This window comes from Pieris rapae, chromosome 17, assembly GCF_905147795.1.
Source record: "Pieris rapae chromosome 17, ilPieRapa1.1, whole genome shotgun sequence".
Taxonomy (NCBI): domain Eukaryota; kingdom Metazoa; phylum Arthropoda; class Insecta; order Lepidoptera; family Pieridae; genus Pieris; species Pieris rapae.
Genome location: NC_059525.1, coordinates 5,999,800 through 6,021,829, shown reverse-complemented (window position 1 = coordinate 6,021,829; position 22,030 = coordinate 5,999,800). Strand labels below are relative to the sequence as shown.

Below are 22,030 nucleotides of genomic sequence, written 5' to 3'. Positions count from 1 at the left end.
ATGACTCATGCGTCGCTCGCGTGGAAGTCTCGTTGCTAATAAACGATTGCCTCGGAATTTAAATTAATTAAATAAATAAAACAACAGCTGTTCTATATCTATTTATTAAATTGCCGTGTGTAAAAAGGGTATCATAAAATGTGATAACTAAACTACAGTTACAATGATAAAAAAATGGCAGTGAAATGTGGCGGGCGTATGTCGATATTCTAGTAACATAAGAATTGACACAGTCCAATGGAAATGAACACAATACGCCTTATTAACTATGACCTATAAAATAAGTGATCTAATTTATAAAATACAAACATATGTTCTTAATTACAACGCTTTTCTTATGATGAAACAAGGTCTCGTACATAGATCGAGCTCACCACGAAATGCGTATAGAAATCCACATTAAACAATCAAAAAACTTGTGTAATATGTTGTAATTATGTTCTAAGTGACAAACACTGCTAAACTACATAGTTGTAAAATGTATAAACGTTATTGAATGTTAAAAATTAAGGAGCCTGCACACACAACACATTTCCAATTTTACGTATCAGCTCTATTTACTCGATGATAAATTTAACATAGATAAAAATTTCTGCTAAAACAAGTTATAAAACGCTTAAATATTGTATATCTTCAAATTTTACAAAGATATATTTGTTCTAAATGTACCATACAGTTCAATTTCTGATGATTTTCCTTTATTATAATCAATCACAAGGTCGGGCATATACGTAATTCTAGTAAATTATGTGCTGACTACGTGTTATTACTTTAAATATGTATTACAACAGTGGGGTAAACCATATTGGTATATATGATTAATATTATTTTCAGTAACGATTATTAGTACTGTTTTGATCAATTTTACGAATTTAGTAAGGAAAGTAAATATACATATTCATGCGTAAATTTAGTTAAACCTTAACACTAGGACTAGTAAGTGACTAGATCAATATTGGGGAAATTGATAACAGGGCGATGACTAAAATAATGCGAGTTGTCTAGTCGCAGCACCTCAATTCGACCCACGTTACATTCAATTTACATTATTAACGAGTGCAGGAATGATTCTCCTGGGGTCAGAGAAGGTCAAACACACTTGGTAACATTTTGTTATTAACCGAAAATTATGTATTATATGCGCTAACTCATTAATCTATACAAATATTTATTTCAATTAAAAACTGCTATGAACGAAGAGGCGGTTTGAATACATTAAATTTTCAAGTCAGTGTCATCAACTTATTGCCCAAATATGAAAGTTGAAGATAATGTTACGCCCACCATTATAATTTAGTATGTAGCTATTGTTAGATAAAAGCTTTATCGAGTATCGTCAACATTTTATTAATCTATTTAATAACTTAAGATGAAGCGTATGATGCGGGCGAGACATTTAAAATTAACAGTTCGATATACGAACTCTTTCTCATAACACCGTTACTATTCGCACGTTAAAATCAGAGCGGTGGTGTACAACTTTCATTAATTTCTTGGCTGGATCAAATTTTTTAAAAATCGAATTGTATTTGTTTTTACTAAAAAAATAGTGGATTAGTATTTCCGGTGAGCGTATGATATGACGGGAAGTGATACCCAACATGATATAATATGCCGATACCATTTGTTAAACAGCTCGTACAGTGACCCGTCTGCCCTCACCTTGTATTTTTACTTTTAATGTAAATTAAAAAAAGCGATTGACATAATTACGCAGATAATGCCAACCGCTGAGTGACAAGGCAAACCAAAATTATTTTAGAACTATCACTAGACTAGTCGAAATTATATTTGTATCGGTACAAACTTGCAATATCCTGGACATATTATATTCACTAAATTAGTAGCTAGAATTGCTACGCGATATTTCGAATTTACTGTTAGAAAGTTTGCCGCATCGACTTACAATTTAATTTAATATCCAGTGTGATCGTGTTTTGTACGAGATACTTTTAAGGTTCGATTCAGAAACGCGAACCGAAACCCTCGTTACCAAAATCCAATACAGTTTTGTCTTACGGGAGTTAGACTTAGAATCTCGTTTCTGAATCTTACCCTAAACGCACTGTAATCCCTACATTACCCCAATATTAAACAGTAATTAAATCGCAAAGCAAATATTCACATTTATGAAAGAGTTCAGTAGGTCAGACATCCTCATTCATAAGTAGGAGCTTCCTGAATCTTATATTCAAATATCTAAGTCAAATACAAACAGGTATATTAACACACAAACATAAAAACTAGACTCGTTTGCTCAGCTGAGTCATTCATAAAAAAAACGCTTCCGTAGTATTTCCGTATGACCTTACGTGACTCATTCGATAACGGTAAGATTTGTCATTTATTGTAAATGCAAAATACGTAGTGATTAATCATTGTTCGGTAAATAGTTATGGCCTTGCCTACGAAGGTTAAGATCGTATTCCAGTTTAGGTCAGTCAATGAATTTGATAATTAGAAGACTATAGCTTCGTTAATATGTTTGATATTAACGAAGCGAACATTCTTCGATAATGTTTGATACATTGGCTATAACAGATTATTATCACTGATTTTAAAAAAATGTGCAGTGTAGAAGGGCTGATTCACCTTTATGAATTAAAAATGATCTGCACTTCAAAATAAATTGTTCAAATACCAAAGAATACATTTTTTTTTATAAGGGCACGGAAGTAATGTTATGAATCAGTAATGGACACCCACGGTGGAAATTTTTTCTCAAAGTCTACTGCTGAAAATATTTGTTAATGGAAAAGACTGGATTAAGGTTTTAGCTAAAATATGTTTAAATAATTCCAAACATATAAACTTATAGTCAACAACGTGACGGTACTTGTAACTTTCAATAGTGATAGCGATACCGACTGCAAAGCTTGTGTACTCAATTTCCGTAGCTCTGATGTTGTGAACCTCAACCTATGATCGCCTGGTACAGTTCGTTATCGCTATTAGATAGCTAAAAGTATCGGCTCAGGGCCATTACCCTGTAACTAATAGCTCTTAGCTTTTCCGACTTCAATAAGTATAGTTAGAAAAAAACTATATCGAAAAGAATCGTTTGCGCTGTTGGAAGTTACAGAGTGACGGCGCTAGTCAGATTTAAAATGTGTACCATGTATCGTACGCCTGTATCTTGTAAACGTACATAAAGGACATCAAATAATATTGTAGTAAATAGGTATTTTACCCTTTCTTATATGAAGGTCACGTAGCCCTGCTAGAATTAAGACTTCTTCAAAACCTATTTGGAATCAAAGCTATCGTTGAGCGGCGGCAGACTGTGAGCTAATGTGTTGTCCAATTTACGAGCTTCATGCTCTAGAGTGTATGAATCCAGGGCTGGATCCTGTGAAATCAAGTAGAGGTTTTTAGAAGAAATAGTCATAACGCAACACAAAACAAACAAAAATTTCAAAAGTATACAAAATGTTTGTACAGAGAACTGGCGCCTCGATATTTGCGCCTTTATATCAATATTTGTTTCGCGTCATTACATTCACAAAATTATATGCCTTAAATTTACATATCAAGATTATTATTGTCGACCAATGAAAACGAAGTGATCAGTGCGCATTGGTCTGTCTACGTGCACATTAATTAACACTCGCTGTAGGTTAAGGAAAACAGTGTGAGGAAACATGCCTTAGACCTGAAAAGTCGATGCGTGTTTAGGCATACATGGCTAATCTATTTGCCTATGAACGAATAAAGAAATCTGAGGTTAAAAGGTTGCCGCTAATATTTTTTTATTTGTTTATAAAAAATATAGCACTGGTACGGTTAAACTCAAATGCAAGGACGGTTCTCGTTTCATAGTTCACCTAAGATTATAAAACTTTCCAAAACCGTAGTATGTTTTACATCATAAAGTTATGCTGTACATCCAGCTTACAGCCAGTCTATCTCAACAATCTCGTATTAAGCGTTGCCAAATTTGTCAAATTTCAGAAAAAAATGTTTCGACAGCTCTTGAACTTTGTTTGTGATCAACCTTCTAGAATTAATTCTTATTTTATCACCAGGGACACTGTTATATTCATATACTTATTTGGGTGTATTTTACGTTGAATTTTCAATATGGTAAAACTACCGGAGTACATAATACTTAAAAGACACAAGAGAGAAAAACAACCAACTTATCATGGGCGGTTTTTACACATTCTACGTTAAGCACTCTCTAACTTCTGAATATTTGCTATTAACTAATATATATGCTCTCAAACATCACAAAAAACTTGTCATATAAGATAAGTTTTTCTCATTGTTTCTGCCCTGAGACATTATATAACATTACGATCGAGTCTAAGACTAATGAGTAGTAGTAGTTCTTACAGTATCTATAAAGGAGAAGAAATCCCGTTCTTGCGTACTATTTTATTCACAATTTTGCCCTTCTCAATCTCCTCATTCAGTGGTGGCATAAACAGCATAAACTATAATATACTAGCGGATCCGAACAGACGTTGTCCTGTCTACACGTCTTTAATTTCAAAATTTCAATTTTTAATAAGCCATTTTGATGAAAATTATTATTCAAATGTTATGACAATATCTAACGATCCAGCACATGGTCACACACGATATAACACAATGATAACAAAATTTGACACTGCGATGGTAGCGCCGTCTGTCGGATCCAATGTAAAACATTCCAAAATCAACAACAACTAATTAATTGAAAATTAATTAAAAAAACATTATCCAGCGGACAAAATTGTGAATCTAAACCATTCCCAGATCCCCTTGAACACACACAAAAAATTTCGTCTAAATCGGTCCAGTCGTTTAGGAGGAGTTCAGTCACATACACACGCACACAAGAAATATATATATTAAGATAATTAAATAATTGAAACATATGTCCTACCTGTGCCACAGTCCTCAAAGAGTCTCCTAAAGCCGACCGCAGCCGTTGCATGTCGCGAGCCGCTCGTCCGCTTCGGGCCACGTACGACTGCCGACGACGAATCTCGGCTGACAGCTGCGTACGAAGCTGGCTTATCTGATAACCGAAATAAGCCATTGGGGTTAGAAACAGGGCATACTATAATAATAGGTAAGGGGTGGTGTCATATGTGTTTGAATTTTATTAAATAAAAACATGAACTATTATTATAGAAATAATTTTAAAGAAGCGGTTTAGAATGTTTATTTCCTAAAACAAACTTTAGAGCGAATGATAATATAACGAATTAAAATACTTTACACACGATAAAAACCTGTCCTAATCTTAGGTTTAATTCTACTTTTTATCTCAAACACAACTTCGGCTTGAGCACTGTCAAATATATTAAATATCAAACACAGTACAGATAATTCTTCAAACTCAAAATTTTATTTAACCTTTCTGAAATATTGGCCTAAGACTGCACTAAGTGTATAAAAAATAGTATAACGAATCACATGGAAACATGGAATATACCATTAAAATCATCTTGGTATAACTATCAGTTTAAGATAAATATGTAGACGAACATACATAAAATTTAGCCTAGGTCCACATGCTGCATTATATATTTTTTTCAAGTTGGTAACTTAGGATTGAGAAAAGCACTTTTAAATCGAAAGTTAGCGCTTACTTGATTCTCCATTCTGATGATCTGCTGTCTATGGCTTGCTTCTCTTGCCTCCAAAAGCCGTTCTGCCTGCAACGCAGCCTGCTTGTACTGGTCGTTGTCTTGCCTGCTACCAGCCGTAGACAAATCGGATAGGTAACGATTACGAGCGATGGATAGTTCCGATTCCTAAAAAATATTAGTCATTTAAATAAAAATTCAGCGGCAAATGATGTTAGAAAAACAATGTTGCAAAGGTCTACTAAAAAAAATAAAAATTAATAAATTGCTAACTTTGAATTATATAATTTTTTAATTACAATATGTATTAAGGATCCCTTTTCAGTAAGTACTAGGGTTCCCAGTTCCGTCTTCCATAACAAAGTTATTACATATATAAGGAACCCAGTCCTAAAAACACTCTCGCTGTCAGGCCGACGACAACATCCCTATTTATTTATAACTTCCTATAAAAGATATAAGATCTTATACACAACAAAATGTTTAAAGAAATAGTTTACAAAACGACTTATTTTAAAATGTCTACCCACTAAACAAGTGTTTTTCCAACTTTCTTGGGTCGTGCTCAAAATAAAACCTTTCTAAACATAGCCGGCATATTATACGCGTGTCATCTACGTATACGTTGTTCCAATTCGTAAAACAATTATTGACAGAAATATTTTACTGTTAGTGCTGTTACCGACGCGGGCCGGTATATAGTCTCGTGTCGTCATAGAACATACCGCCTCAATACATCGTACAAGGTCTGTGACGGTATTGGTAGGAGAGTCTAGTAAACAATCTTATACTTAAACATATTTATTTGACACGGTCCTGGCACAGTTCTTAATCTACGGAGTCCCTACAATACCTTATCAGCGAGTTCCTTTTCCAATCTCCGTATCTTCATTCGCAGTTCCCTGTTCTCCAATTCCATGAGACTTAATTCAGTACTGTAGGACGGTCCTTTGTCCTTACATGGTATTTCTTTGTAGTTTTTGTATAAATGTGACTCTTTTGATGAATCTGCCCCTGAAATTTAAATTAGTTTTATTTAATTAATTATAAGGCCACATAGCTATCACTTTGATGAGACGGATGTGCAACACGGTCGGATTTGGGGATCAGAAACTTTAATCAACCACGCGTTTTAGAACCAGCTATGATTTCCGTATGTGTAAATCAAATAGGTTATTTGACTTTAATATTAAAAAAGCATTTGTAATATTGAGAATCCGCCAAAACGCTTCTTTAGGTAAGATGGCGTCGCACCAGTCCCCGTGACGTACCATGCTTGTAAACACGTTAAAAATGTTTAGGCGTTAATTATCATTCTGAGATTTCTCTTAAATTACACAAATATGACGTATATTTGAATCAAAACAGTCAGACAAAATTATTATAATTAGACAGCCCAAGAGATATTTTTATGAGTATTTAACAAAAGAAGACAAGCATGTTACGTCATAGTTGATTTGACATCCTGACCGTTTTGCGTCACGTGACAACGTATAAAAAATAATAGATATTTTTAAATCTAATGAAAGAACATATTTAATAGGTATTTGTATTGATGATAGTTAAATTATATATGAACCTTAGTTTCATGAGCTGTCCAACCATTTTGATATTTTTTAATGTAACAGGAGGCTCATTAACTCTTAAACCTAAGAATATTGAGGAAAACACTCAGATGCAGAGAGGTCTCTACCCCACGTCAAAGGTTATATTTATTTATTACAGAAATACATACATTATCCTTACAGACTATGCCAATACTATAATGTCGAGAAACATTTAATACAATATAATAAAGTATGTATAAAAAATTAAACATATAATATACAGAATATCCCTTATATTAAACTTACCAGAATCCAAATCCGAATAATAAACTCCCTTATCGGTTCTATCATGACTCTTGCTCCTCAGTACTGAGGGTCTCGTCATTCTCCTCTCAGCTTCCATCTTCCTCACTGTATCTTGAAGGGCGTCATTCTTCGCTTTAAGCTCTGATCTTTCTCGTTGAAGGCCGTGGAGCTCTCTCTCCAACTCACTGCTATCACTCTCTTTTCCATCCCATGTGGTCATGCGCAGCTGGGACTCGAGATCGGCTCTAAATTTTATTAAGTTTTTTTAATACTTAATAAATGTACTTTTATACTTAATACTTGTAAAGGTAATTTTAAAGAGAAACATTTAAAACAAAGAAAATTTATTCATTTATAAAAATATATTTTTCTATAAATAATAAATTATTTATTTTTCAATTATAAATAATAAATTATTCGAATTCGAGAATAGAAAATATTTTTGAGTCGCCCATCCGATAGCAATAGAAAGTGGTAACCTACCACTTTCTTAGTTTCTTTTGCTTTGGTCTAATTTAACATAAGCTCCTTTTTTGGTATCCTTAATTAATATATATTTTCCTAAACCTATTATAATTTCCTATACCTATTTATAAGCGTATGACACGCCATGCACACACCAAAACATTGGTTTTAATTTGTATAACTTGTTTCTCTCCTAATTTTTGGTTTTGTTGCTGCGGTTTTAAACAAATAGTTTGCATAAAAAAATGACATCGCAAAGGGCTGATGATCTTGCCTATATGAGGAAACATACAATATCCCTGCCCCATACCTCTGCGCTTCAAGATTTGCCAGCTGATTTGTAAGACGGTGTACTTGGTCTTCCAACTGACAGTTGAGTCGTTTAAATTCGCCCGCAACCGCTTTAGCACTTTCCAACTTTTCTGTAAGAACTCTGCGTTCGTTCTCACAATTTGCTAGAAAACAAAATTGTATTGATATTTGTAAACAAAATATTAATATAAAAGTGGAAATGATTTTTGATTCACTCATATTTGTATAATCCAAATAATTTTTACGAGAGCTTTATTTTTTACAGTAAAAGAGAAGAAAGGAGAAGAAAGGCATACTTCCATGATAATATTTCTGAACAATAAATATTCAGTGTGTATTTTTCGTTTATTATAAAATTATTTATTTATTCAGACAGTCATAAACCTCATTAATTGCTGACAATATTATATTATTCCCACGCCATGCAGCTGAAATGGAAATGGGCAAGTTATATTGCAAGGTGCATAGACAAGACAAGATGGACAGCCGATGGCTAAAAGAAAAGAGCTTCAGGAAATCACACGTGGGAAGCCCACAAAAGCGATGGGCTATCGACATCATAACGATTTCTGGGGAGAAATGGATGGAGGAAGCAATGAGATCTAAATTTTTTTGAGGAACGTTTCGAAGGAGGTCCAACCCAAAAGAGTTCCGTAGAACAGAACACAAATTATTGGAAATAACAATAACTATAGTAGACAAAATGTATATAAAAAAAAACTATTTTGTAATAGTATGGAATTAAATCAGCATTATTATTATTCTGTTATCTATGGACGACCATCAACATTGCTCGCCGATTTTAGAATACTTACCAATATTCTTCTGTATCTGCCTCAACTTGTCCATTGCATTGTTCTCATTATTCTTCGCCTCATTGAGTAGTCTCTGAGTCTTGCTTAACTCCGCCCTCAACTCAGTTTCGGCCGCTGCCGCCTTTTGTAGGGCAGTCGACAATTGCTCAACTGTTCCTTTGAGCGAGGTACACCTGTCTTCAAGTGATGCTATCGTACGAATGAACCCGTCACAGCGGTCCTGAAGTTTCTGGAAATTAGTTTTAATACTTAGTTAAACATATTTTTGCAATGATGATATTACACATGTTACAGTGTGAAAATGTATGATAATGTAATGTTAAGAGAAATATATATAAAACATGGGTTTAAAATGCGCTATGCATTACCATACGCCATCTTACGCCTAGAGAAGCGTTTTGACGGGTTCTTGTAATAATGTAAGTTAAATTTGATTACACAATGTAATTCGATTACAGAATAAAAAATAACTTGTATTTCATGTATTAATAAATAAATAATGAGAAATGGTTTTTAATAGGCTATCTATCTATTACGAACGTCACGTAGTTGAAAATGATTAAATTCATTCAAACATTTTATTATCACCAGAATCGGACAAGAAAAAAAACAGAGTATACGCAATAGCGTTCAAAGAGAATTGTTTTTTATGTAAACTAGTCTGAAATAAACATTTTCTTTTCTAATCCAAATTCTTTCCATTTAACGACAACTATTTGTTAACTCAAATATGTAGAGTTCGTTATCTTTAAAACCTACCACCTATATAGGTGACACTATCACAAATAAGTTTTTATTGTTCACACAATCATCAAAATAATGAAATTGAAATTTTAAAATAAATTTTTTAAATAGTTTTGCATTGTCTTGCCAATATGTAAATTATAAAACATTTACCCAAAAAAATTAAAACCGATACCTTGAGTGCTTGATCCCTATCTCTAGCAGCGACGGCACTACGTTGAATATCACCCTCCAACTGAGCGCGACGGACGTCCAGACGAGCCGCACGTCCTGCATGTATCAAACAAGTATGTGGGTAGACCAAAAAAAAACGCTGAAAATTTCTGGATGGAAGAAGTGAATGGTATATCCAAATAAAAAAATAATAATAATGTTACCCTCAGCAGCTGCCAATGCTTCCCTCAGTTGAGCGACCTCTTGCACGCGTTCAGCCAGTTGACCACGAAGATTCTCCGACTTATTCTAGAATTTTCGACAGTTATAAAAATAAAATGAGCATATTTATCGACAAGTTAAGATTTTGGCATGACCATAGTTGATACCACAGCTTTAAAGTAAAATTTAAATGTATATCGCAATTATTACCAACCTCATTCTGAGACTTTTCTTCAGTGACAGAACTGAGTGCTGCCTCCAAACTGGTGATTTTGTCACGCAAGTTGCTTATTTCAACTGTCTTTGTTTGCACCGACTCATTCTGAAACATAAATTGTAACATCCAAATCAATAAGACAAAGAGACTAAGATAAAAGTCCTATAACTTGACAGGCATATGCTGCGTGTCTCATAATGTTTTCAGGGAAGTTAGCAAAATGCTAACAAACTTCAAACATTACTCTATTGTTTTGTTGGGAATCTAACCCGTTTTAGTATAACACCATCCATTTATTAACCAGCTAGCCTTTTGGGACGTAATTATAAATAGGTGAAACGTATAAATACGTATAACAGCGTGTACGGTTAGGAGCGTATATGAAAACGTCCTTGAAAAATATATCTACCCTCGAACAAATAGGACGTATGGTTACGTACAACAGAGGTGTAAGATAATTGTTTCGACGTCAACTTAAACATTCGACGTCTCGGAGAAAATCAGTATCATTTCGCTATTAAGAGTCGTATGAAATAACGTTATCCGAGCTTGACGTACTGGCACGTCCCAGTGAGAGCACGCGCCCGTTAAAATTTTAATGCAACGAAATAAAAAATTTGCGTATTTCTCGGTTAACATAGGTGATTAATGTAGGTTATATAGTATATATTTGATAATTAATTATTATTATGGTAATAACTATTACTGCAAACGTTCCAGAAAATTCTAAAGTTTATTTTCACGCATAACGACAAAATGATATTTAATCTTTGAAAAAACGACCTATCTACGGAATAACATACCACAATTTCAAACTATTTTCAATTATCAAAAACAGCGACACTTTTACTAGAAGACTTCAATTTTAATATTAAATCCTAAATACTATATATTTCTAGGATGTTTTTATGCCATCGCATGCACAATTAGACAATCTGCGAATATTAAAATATTACTCACCAATGCATTGAGCTGAGCATCCCTTTGTCCCAAAGCAGATTGCAATTTTGCCTTTTCTTCCTGTACTCCACGAAGGTTACTGCTCACTGACTGCAATTTACCTTCACCTTTACCTAAAGAAATGCAATAATTAAATTAATATAACATAAATCGTTATAGAAATAAGTTTTTTGACAATTAACGTTTACAGAAGAAATATAAAATTTATATACCTTGTTGTTCCGTGGCTTCTTTAAGTTGCTTTTTAAATACGTTCATTTGGGTTTTGTAGTCTTCCTGAAATTGTTATACAATAAACACTATTACTAACTCAATATATTCAACAAATAAATAATCGCAGTTGATTATACCTTCTAAAGGAAACACAAAAAAAATTACAAGCTACTGAAAACTTTCTTAGATATAGAAAACTGTGTCGATTAGCAACCACTTTTCTTGCTTTATATAAATTACACTGACAATCTAAAAACCTGTGTGGGTTATGTAACAAGATAAAAATCTTTTAAAATTTTTGAAGTTATACTTCTTTTGGCGCGATGGAGAAAAATGATGAGAGTGAATTTTTACGATGCGCGCACACACCAACACCTAAATTCGACAACGTAAAGTGTAAAGTTAGGTCTAAGTGGCATGGAAATCGATAACTATGTTCAAGTTGTATATTCTAGTATCTTTATATTTAGAACACGTATCTCGTAACAGTATAATTAAACAATGTGAATAAATAAATATTATTTGGGTGTTTTTATATCAATTTCATATGTCGTATATGTGATAGTATTTAATAATTATTTATTTATTTAAAGAAAATCTTTTTGATTAAATTTAATATTTATCGTTAATCACTACTGCATTTCAGTTATTTTTTCCATACACCAAAGAAGTATAACTTCTAACACGTGTATATAAGTACACACAGTCTTTTTATATTTCGCCTTATCGACAATAACAATAGAAAAAGCGTATTTAATACATTAAAAGTTGTATTATAACGCATTACCTAGTTAACAAAAATATAATTAAAGAAATGGACATAAGTGACTAACTTCTAAGTAAACACTAAACACTTGGCTATAAAAATGATCTTCCATTCGTAGATTATGTCCCAGGCGTCAGGTACTCACCTTTTCCCTTTCAATCTGGCAGACTTCGTGCATGAGATTCCGTACACCTTTCTTAATCATCTCCGGGTCTACGTCGATAATCTCATTGCGGTCCTCTGAATGTTCTCGACCTATTGATTTGCATATAATACTATAACATATATAAAAGCCGTCATAGTAACAATTTAATCACCAGTTGATTTGTTCAACTGATTAGTACATTCCTAATCATAATTTTATTTATTTATACTTTTTGCACGAAAATGATAAACAAAACAAGGTGATACATATTGTTACGAGCTAGGGGATCGGATAGAAACTGCCGTCGATTTATTCAAGGGTTTATTTTAATAAAATCTACGAGGAATTCGTTTACACTAATATCTTGAAGTTACGCACAGAAAAGCACTAATAACACACACAATTAAACACTGTCACTAATCACTTAAAACACTCAGTACTTTATCACTGGTTCGCACTTATTCGCACTTTTTCTCTTCGCTGTTTATCGCTTGGAATCGCATTCAAAACTGAACTGAGTGATCGCGTTTTGGCTCGCTTATATAGCCCTGGGAAGAATCTCGAACGATGTTTACGAGAACTTTCTAGGCGGGAGCGCAACTGAGTAGCGATCGCCTAATTCTAGAACGCGCGTACTTGCTATCTCTTTCGCACATTGCTACGTGCTTGTCGTACGACGTTCTAGAGTTCTCGGTCTAGCTTCGAGAAGGTTCTTATCTTTCCTCTCTTTCGTGTATCAAACAATGCTTGTCCCACACCTAGAAAATTCGTTCCAGAATATTCCTTCATCAAAGGGGTATAACCAGGCCTGAAAACGCCTGAAAACGGGTCTCCTGAAAAGTGTACCATTCGTCTATACGTGTTCTGAAACCGACTGAAAAAATGTTTCAGCCTCCTGAAAACTACGGCAACATTATGTAAATTTCGATTTTCTAATATGTGATTGACCCTCTCCTGAAACGGTCATAAATCATATTTCAGCCTGCTGAAAAGTTCTCTAAGTAGTGGAAAAATCTAAAAACATTGCAGTTGACCCGTCTTCGTAACACTACCCTCTCCTTAGACATGCTCGTCCCGAGCATCATCACTTCTTTTCATCATTATCCTTTTCTATCGCGACCGAGTCTGCGAATCCTTATCGCCTGCACAAGCTTTACATTTCTTGATCCAGTCTTCTACATCTTCACGATAATTAATCCAGTAAAATATTTCTTTAACCTTCCTAAGAGTCCCTTTTACTCCTAAATGTCCACTAGATAACTCAATATGACACATTTCTAGTATGTCGCGAACCTTGGATCTTGGCACCACTAACTGCAAATGATCGCCTTGAGCATTTTTCAATTTGCGACATAACACTCCATTATGTAGAACTAAACTGTCCCATTCAGCCCAGTAACTCTTAGTAGTGTTACTTGTAGATGCAACTTCACTCCATTGTGGCTTGACAGCTGAAGATTTCATCCAGTCCAGAATTGGTTTAATGTCACAATCCTCTTGCTGTGCTATCTGCATCAATCTCCCACCGAAATCTGAATGAATGGTAGCTGTTCGAAGCATCCTCACGTTACCATCCCTTCCGTCCTGTTTGGTGACTTTTTCACTTGGCCTTTGAGACGCATCCTCTGAACACCTTCTTAGCTCTCTTTCATGGGTCGATAACATATCAGAAAATTTATTTAATTGTTCCTCTGCCTTTGCTAGATGTATTGACAAGGCTTCCTCATAGTTATCCAGAAATGTTCGAACTGCGTTCAACTCTTGTTGTTTACTGGCCTGTCCATCCACATCGATTACTCTACAGATGTCATAACCACAATTTGAAGAATTGCCTTTTAAGGAGACTTCCTGTTCTCCACACTTGAAGATCCCTTTTTCCAGATCTATTTTACATTTGTAAAACTTCATAAAGTCTAACCCGATTATACAGTCATCTACTATGTCAGCAAGAACTACCTTGTGTCTGTAAAAACGTTCACCAATCTTGAAGGTCGCGATACCTTCTCCCCGATCGGCTATGCGTTGACCCGTAGCTGTAACAAGATGTGCAATTCCTCTAGAAGGGCTTCTAGAAAATGTCTTCAGAAGTTGGTGTCTGATTACTGTTCGTGAAGCTCCAGTATCAAGTGTCACATCACACTTAGTTCCATTGACTTCTCCGTCGATGACTAAGGTATTTCCACGTCTAGCCTTTACATCGCCTCGAAAGTCTTTCTTAGGGCACGAAAACCTCATGTGCCCTACTTCCCCACAGATGTAACAGGTTGGCCCACGTTGACCAGTAGCTCTTTCCGTAACAGCCCTAATGCGGTAAGGTTGAGGATCTTTCTGAATCGCCTCTACCTCCAACGCATGGGCTAGAGCGTCCTTCAGGTTCTTGTGGTGACCAAGGTTCACTGCCATTCGAATTTCACGGTCACGAATACCGTCGACGAAAGCTTGAACCAGCATCTTGTCTGCAACGTCTGGTGAGGATGCGTAGGCTTTCCTAACCAGCGTCTCTATTTCTACCCCCCATTTTTGCAAGCTTTCATTTGATTGCTGTATCCTATCCTTTAATTGAGCCCTATAGACGTGCTCTAAGTGTGCATCTCCGTACCGTGATTCCAGGGCATCCAGCAGTTGCTTCAACGTCACTTTACCTGTCTTGGTATCTAGTATGGTGAGGGCTTCATCTCGCAGTCCCATAATAAGGGCGGTGACAGCTTGATCGTCATTCCACCCGTTTGACTCTACTACAGTCTCAAACTGTACCTTGTACGCGCCCCAAGAAGATTTACCATCAAAGGGAGGCACTTTTAGATTTCCAGATGGTGCTACAGACGTTACGACACCCGTGGTCTTCAAGCACTGCATTTCATGTTCCAATCCGAGAATCCGTTTGTCCTGTTTCGCTAGCTTGCTATCCACGTCAGATTCCAAATTTTCAATTTTTTTATCAACTTCTTGTTTAAGATCTCCTAATTTTTCTCCTATATGACGAGCCTGTTCCTCCATCATACGACGTGTCTGAGCCTGTTCTTCCACCATTTGGCGTGTCTGTTCCTCTTGACGTCGTGCCTGTTCTTCCATCATTTGTCGAACTTGTTCCTCCTGCCGGCGTGCCTGCTCCTCTTGACGTCGTGCCTGTTCTTCCATCATTTGTCGAACTTGTTCCTCCTGCCGGCGTGCCTGCTCCTCCTGACGGCGTGCCTGCTCCTCTTGACGGCGTGCCTGTTCTTCCATCATTTGGCGCAGAGCAAGGAGGATGTTGGCGTCGCTGCTTTCGCCCATTCCGCGGTTCGCATCAAAACTCTGTCTCCGGGCGGCGTCACGTGCTGCTTGTGCCCTTGTGTGCACTCCCTCCGCAGCTGGAGACTCTGCTACAAACTCCTCTGGATTCTCCCTTGGAGTAATTGGCATTTTTCTATCCCCAATTCTGACACCAAAATGTTACGAGCTAGGGGATCGGATAGAAACTGCCGTCGATTTATTCAAGGGTTTATTTTAATAAAATCTACGAGGAATTCGTTTACACTAATATCTTGAAGTTACGCACAGAAAAGCACTAATAACACACACAATTAAACACTGTCACTAATCACTTAAAACACTCAGTACTTTATCACTGGTTCGCACTTATTCGCACTTTTTCTCTTCGCTGTTTATCGCTTGGAATCGCATTCAAAACTGAACTGAGTGATCGCGTTTTGGCTCGCTTATATAGCCCTGGGAAGAATCTCGAACGATGTTTACGAGAACTTTCTAGGCGGGAGCGCAACTGAGTAGCGATCGCCTAATTCTAGAACGCGCGTACTTGCTATCTCTTTCGCACATTGCTACGTGCTTGTCGTACGACGTTCTAGAGTTCTCGGTCTAGCTTCGAGAAGGTTCTTATCTTTCCTCTCTTTCGTGTATCAAACAATGCTTGTCCCACACCTAGAAAATTCGTTCCAGAATATTCCTTCATCAAAGGGGTATAACCAGGCCTGAAAACGCCTGAAAACGGGTCTCCTGAAAAGTGTACCATTCGTCTATACGTGTTCTGAAACCGACTGAAAAAATGTTTCAGCCTCCTGAAAACTACGGCAACATTATGTAAATTTCGATTTTCTAATATGTGATTGACCCTCTCCTGAAACGGTCATAAATCATATTTCAGCCTGCTGAAAAGTTCTCTAAGTAGTGGAAAAATCTAAAAACATTGCAGTTGACCCGTCTTCGTAACAATATGAAGACTCATTACAATTGGCTGCTTCATTTATCCGTTACATTATAAGGTAAACCGCTGCTTTATGAAAGCTAAAAATAACATATAGAAGTGCAAAAACAAAAAATACAAAAATAAAGTAATAATCTCAATTAAAAAATTATAAACACAAAGTTACACATACAAATTATTGAGTGGTTTGTGAGATTCTTGTTGAGTTATTGTTTATAAGTTTTAAAATATATGTAAGTTTTATACGACTGTAAGTGTTATGTTTTAAATTGTGGCCGGTTACGCATTCAGCTAAATACATTTTTCGCCTCATAAAACGATAGTATCGCCATAGAATTCGTTGCCATGGTAACTAGTTATTCGCACTAAAAGGCATCTTACTGAGGCGAGACCGTCAGATTGTTTTGAATTTATTCACCGTTTTAAGGATATTTTTTTTATAGAACAGGGCAAGCGGGTTGGAGCCTCACCTGATGTTAAGTGATACCATAGACTCTCTCAATGCCAGAAGGCTCGCGAGTGCGTTGCCGGCCTATTAAGAATAGGTATGCTATTTTCTCGAAGGCCCCTAAGTCGGTTCGGAAATACTTTAGTGGACAGCTGGTTCCACAATGTATGCCTACACTGGGGAAATATTTGAAAAGTAGTATATAACGAACATATCTATCATTATATTTGTTCTAATCATTTGTAGTGACTCAGTATTTACTAAAACATCTGTGTATTGTTCCTGTCTGTCTAAATTTCTTAATTAAACCTCACCCCTATGTGGACTGTATCTCCTAGCTGGGCTGGCTAAACGCCTCCTAGCAGCCTGTTGCACAGAGCCATCAGGTTGTATTCCACACACGCGTCGTAATGAGTGCGCAACTGATGATAACCTTGCTTCAGCATCACGACGACCCGCCTCACTTTGGGTTAAAGCTGCTTCAACAGCGCGGCATCGGCCTTCGGAAGCGCCAAGTCGAGTCTGTATTAAAAAGTTATATAAGACTTCACTAGACAACAATGGCACTACCCAAAACATATTTATATTTTTTAATATTTATTTTGATTGAATATTTCTTTTAAGTACCAAAACAGTTTATTTTTACATTTTAGATATTTTAAACATTTGATTTATCATAGTCTGTTTTAAATTTATTGTTTACGGAGTATTAATTCTATAAATATTTGACAATAAAATATTAAATAAGAATCCTAACTGATATAAGAATTCATTACATACAATTGAAAACGATATGGAGATGCAAAAATTTTGACTGATAAATTAGATTAATATAAATTTTGCATTAAGATTATATTACCTATAAGCTTTAAATAATATTGGTCCTTGCGTATAGAATGTATAAACAATGATATATTTAAGTAATACATATATTAGGTTGGGGATAAAGACTTTTCTCATTATAGTATATATGAACTTGTAGTCAAATCTCTTTGGTTAAACGGGTTAACTCGTAGCAAGGTGATGCTGCGTGTGGCGGGATCTGGCATAATTCATTATGAGCTGTTACCGCCAAACAGAGGCATCGATTCTGAACTGTACTGCAAACTACTGATGAGATTAAAGCAACAAGTTGAGAGAAAGCGGCCGGAATTAATCAACAGACGGGGTGTGGTTTTTTTATCATAATAACGCTAGACCTCTCACATCTTTAGCCACTCAGCAAAAATCAAGAAAGCTTGGCTGGGAGGTGTTAATGCATTTGCTGTATAGTCCTGACCTTGGACCTTCAGAGTTCCACCTGTTTCGGTCTCTTCAGAATTCTTTAGGCAATGTCAGGTCCAGACCAAACCAATTGTCGCGGTATTTCGATCAGAAGCCCCAAAATTTATAAAGCAATGTGATCATGCTACAAGATAGCAAAAAGTTACCTAATAAAATGGTACCTACATACTTTGGTTAAATGTAAAAATAATATATTAAAAACATTTATTTATGTATTTTCCTAAAAAATGCAAAGAAACTTTTACCCCAACCCATTATATTCAATAAAGATTTTTTCTTATACTCTTAACCAATTTCAGTATAACTTTAGTATGGTTAACGAGTAAGTTATAAAAAATACTTTTTAAGGATGAAAAATTTTGTGATAAAATTATTATTATAAAGTACAAACGTTTAAATATTGTAAACAGTTCTTACGGGGTTTCAATTCTCATTTTCAGCGTATAATTTTTCAATTATTGTCATAACTGTTTTACCTTAAGCTCCTGAATCTGCTGTGTAGCGTCGGCAAGGCAGACTTCCAAATTATGTTTAAGTTCCTCTAAACGACGCTCCTTTGATCGACAATCTTCTAAACGGAGAACCAATTCCTAAGAATCAAAATATATCACGTTAGATAATTATTTAAATTTATGTATTCTGTTTTTAAATCAACTAGTTGCTTTCTAAAACGATTTATTTATTTTTCTATATATTTTGAATTTTGATTATATACAGTGTGGCATAATGTATAATAAATGCCTGCGGGTATGGCGGTAAATGTCGAATATCTCTAAAAGTCAGGAGCGTCCTCTACACGCCGGTACCATATTATACAGTTATTACATTACTATCCACACCTGTATATTATTTAGTAAATACATAAGACCAGTCTTATTCATAAACGGTTCTTACAAGCATCCAAAATAAAACTTGGCGATTAAAAAGAGACGGATAAGTTTATTCTTCTCGTCCATTCTATGCTCTTTATTTAAGACCTCACCGTAAATATTGTACGTACACTTTTTTTGTACTGACGTTCATAATTGTATATATGTTATTATATAAGTTCATATATTGTGTTTGCTATATAAATGTCATTTTGGTTTTAATATATCAAATAAAACTGTGGCTCTTTTGTATCATTCAATAATGACACGAAAAACAAAAGAATAAATCTATATCTATCTAGTAATTTAAAGCTTAAGTACACTAGTTTTATATTTACTTGATCTCTAGCCCGACAGGCTTCTTCTAGTTCAGCGCCTCGCTGTCTCAAAGCGGCAATATCTGCGCGCGCAGCTCCCAACATGGCGTCCAGTTCTGCCCCGTGACGCTTAGCCGTGCACGCTTCGTTTGATATACGCTCCCGTTCTTCACTCTCGTTTTGGAGTCTATAAATTTGATAATTCTGTATGAGTTTTGGAGGATATAGAATATAATACAACAGTGCTTGAGACCCCAAAACAAAACTATATTACAATAGGTACGCACGTGTATTTGCACTTGTAGAATAATTATAAAATAGTAGAATTAGGCGTTTAATATGTATTTGAATTGTCTTGATTTTTTTATTAAAACAATGGTTTGTCTAACAGCAATGTATAATATTATCGACTTAGCCCGTTACTGTCCCATTAAAAATAAACCAGTATTGCTGGTCATCGCAACTTAAAGCATTTTGTGTTATTGTATTTCTTTTTTTATGTAAGCAACACTGTCCTGTCGACTCCAAGTGTAAGTTATTCGGTGGCAAGCTAATTAAAACTTTTTATTGAGTTTAGATTAAAGTGAGACGAAAGCATTTATGACTTGACTTGCCTATCATATTTTAGTGGTTGGGTACACTATTCCTATAGAAACACAGTTTTTTAAATTAATAAAGAGAAAGAACGTCACCATAGCAGTATTACGTCTGAAGAAATAACGCAATTTTATGATAACCCATCACACAGACGCTAGTCCCCAAACTAGGAACAACCTTATGCCGTGGATGACCAGATAAGTATTTTTAAACATTATATTGTATTACCCAAAAAACCACACGCACCCAAGCAAAAAGTTATCATAGACACGTGTTTACATTTATACGTATACATACGTAGATATGTATACGCATAAATCTTAGGTAATAATCAAATAAATATATTACGTTTTTCATTATCTTAATTTCTTGTGAATATGTGTACAGCTTCGTTAAAAATATACATCACCTGGATTGCAACTCCTTGATATCATGTTGCGCCTGTTCCAATGCTGCTCTTTCTCGCTTCAATTGTGCTTCTGTTGTCCGTAAAGACCGATCAACGTGCTGTCCACTAGTTTCAGACTCTTTCAGTAGCGTCTGTACGCGAGATAGCTCTAGTTCTAATGATGTTCGGGTTTCTTCTAATCCTATAAATCCAATTATAATTAAAAATATGTATTATACAAAATTAAAGTTTCAATATAATAATGTCATCATTTTGGTTGCACGAAAAACAAATGAAGATTTACTATGGTTGAGGTATCTTTGACAACATTTGTTTAGGTTTCCTTTGTTAGTTAAGCAGCCAGGTTCATCAATATCATGTAATATTTGGCCTAATAAAAATTTGGAGCAAAATTTTTTGCCGTTTGAAACTACTATTTATAACAAGTCAAATGGTTACAGTATAATGTAACGGGACACATGTAAAACAATGTACCTGCAGTGAGCGGTCAGTTACAGTAGCAAAGTTATATATGAAATTATTTAGGTAGATAATAACGGTATCAGGTAAATTCGCAAACACCAACAGTAGACTACATAGTTAATAGTAGTCATATAAATACAGATTTTACAGATTATATAAAGCTTTAAAATTAGTACAATACTCACCAGCAATCTTATGGTAAGCCTCATCTCTATCTCTGGCAGCTTCTCTTCTCTCATGCTCCGATCTCTTTACGTGGTCTCGTAATTCTTTGCAGGCACTGTTATATTTATCTCTCTCCGCCGAACAGTTGCTTAGCTGGCGTCGAGTGTCAGTCAATTCTTTACGAAGACTTTCCGATTCATTTTCCACTGAAACGTACAAACTCTAAATAGCAGATATAACTTTCTTAATTACCTAAATAAATACCAATATTATTATAACAAAGCAAAAAGTAAGTACTCTTTGTTTAAAACACACATAACGAGAAGAATCAAATCAATTGTTACTCACATTCCTTCAATTTTCGTATAGTATCCTGTAACTGTACGTATGCGGCGTCATATTTGTCCTCAGCCAATGAGAGATGCGCACGCGTCTCTTGACACTCGCGATTCAATGCTTCCTTCTCCAAGTGCAATTCTTTTATACGATTCTCGAATCTCGCACAATCGTCTTCAGCTGCCGCCCTGAACATTTAAATGCAAGTTCCTAAATATATTTTAAGACGGAGTAGATTGAAGAACTGTTTTGAGACAAACATGAAAATATCTTTAAAACGTGAAACAAACAAAATATATATATTTATACAAAATCTATACTAATTAAATAATGATAGTATCATAAGATTCTTTTAGAGAGACACGCATTTGAGTAGGTTCTATGCCGTTTTTACCAAGCATTCCAAAACAAACATTTCTGGAATGCATTATGAAATGCTTAAAAAAATTAACGTGTAAAAAAATTGACAACATGTTTTGTTTTGTTTCACGTAAAACG

General features: G+C 35.2%; 1 protein-coding gene across 1 annotated transcript in view; it reads right to left on the bottom strand.

The window, feature by feature from the left end:
* Positions 1 to 88: 88 nt before the first annotated feature.
* The window catches only part of LOC111000488 (rootletin), a 47,349-nt gene continuing 25,407 nt past the window's right edge, over positions 89 to 22,030 (bottom strand). The window contains exons 21-39 of the mRNA XM_022269934.2: positions 21,545 to 21,720; positions 21,217 to 21,402; positions 20,570 to 20,750; positions 19,585 to 19,750; positions 18,854 to 18,967; positions 17,408 to 17,615; positions 12,445 to 12,554; positions 11,533 to 11,596; positions 11,321 to 11,433; positions 10,358 to 10,465; positions 10,146 to 10,230; positions 9,944 to 10,038; positions 9,025 to 9,253; positions 8,208 to 8,352; positions 7,433 to 7,677; positions 6,433 to 6,593; positions 5,583 to 5,747; positions 4,871 to 5,005; positions 89 to 3,349 (exon numbers count right to left, since the gene is read on the bottom strand). Of these exons, the coding sequence (XP_022125626.2) occupies positions 3,245 to 3,349; positions 4,871 to 5,005; positions 5,583 to 5,747; positions 6,433 to 6,593; positions 7,433 to 7,677; positions 8,208 to 8,352; positions 9,025 to 9,253; positions 9,944 to 10,038; positions 10,146 to 10,230; positions 10,358 to 10,465; positions 11,321 to 11,433; positions 11,533 to 11,596; positions 12,445 to 12,554; positions 17,408 to 17,615; positions 18,854 to 18,967; positions 19,585 to 19,750; positions 20,570 to 20,750; positions 21,217 to 21,402; positions 21,545 to 21,720 (2,791 nt within the window). The 3' untranslated portion in view covers positions 89 to 3,244. The remainder of the gene's footprint in view (positions 3,350 to 4,870; positions 5,006 to 5,582; positions 5,748 to 6,432; positions 6,594 to 7,432; positions 7,678 to 8,207; positions 8,353 to 9,024; positions 9,254 to 9,943; positions 10,039 to 10,145; positions 10,231 to 10,357; positions 10,466 to 11,320; positions 11,434 to 11,532; positions 11,597 to 12,444; positions 12,555 to 17,407; positions 17,616 to 18,853; positions 18,968 to 19,584; positions 19,751 to 20,569; positions 20,751 to 21,216; positions 21,403 to 21,544; positions 21,721 to 22,030) is intronic.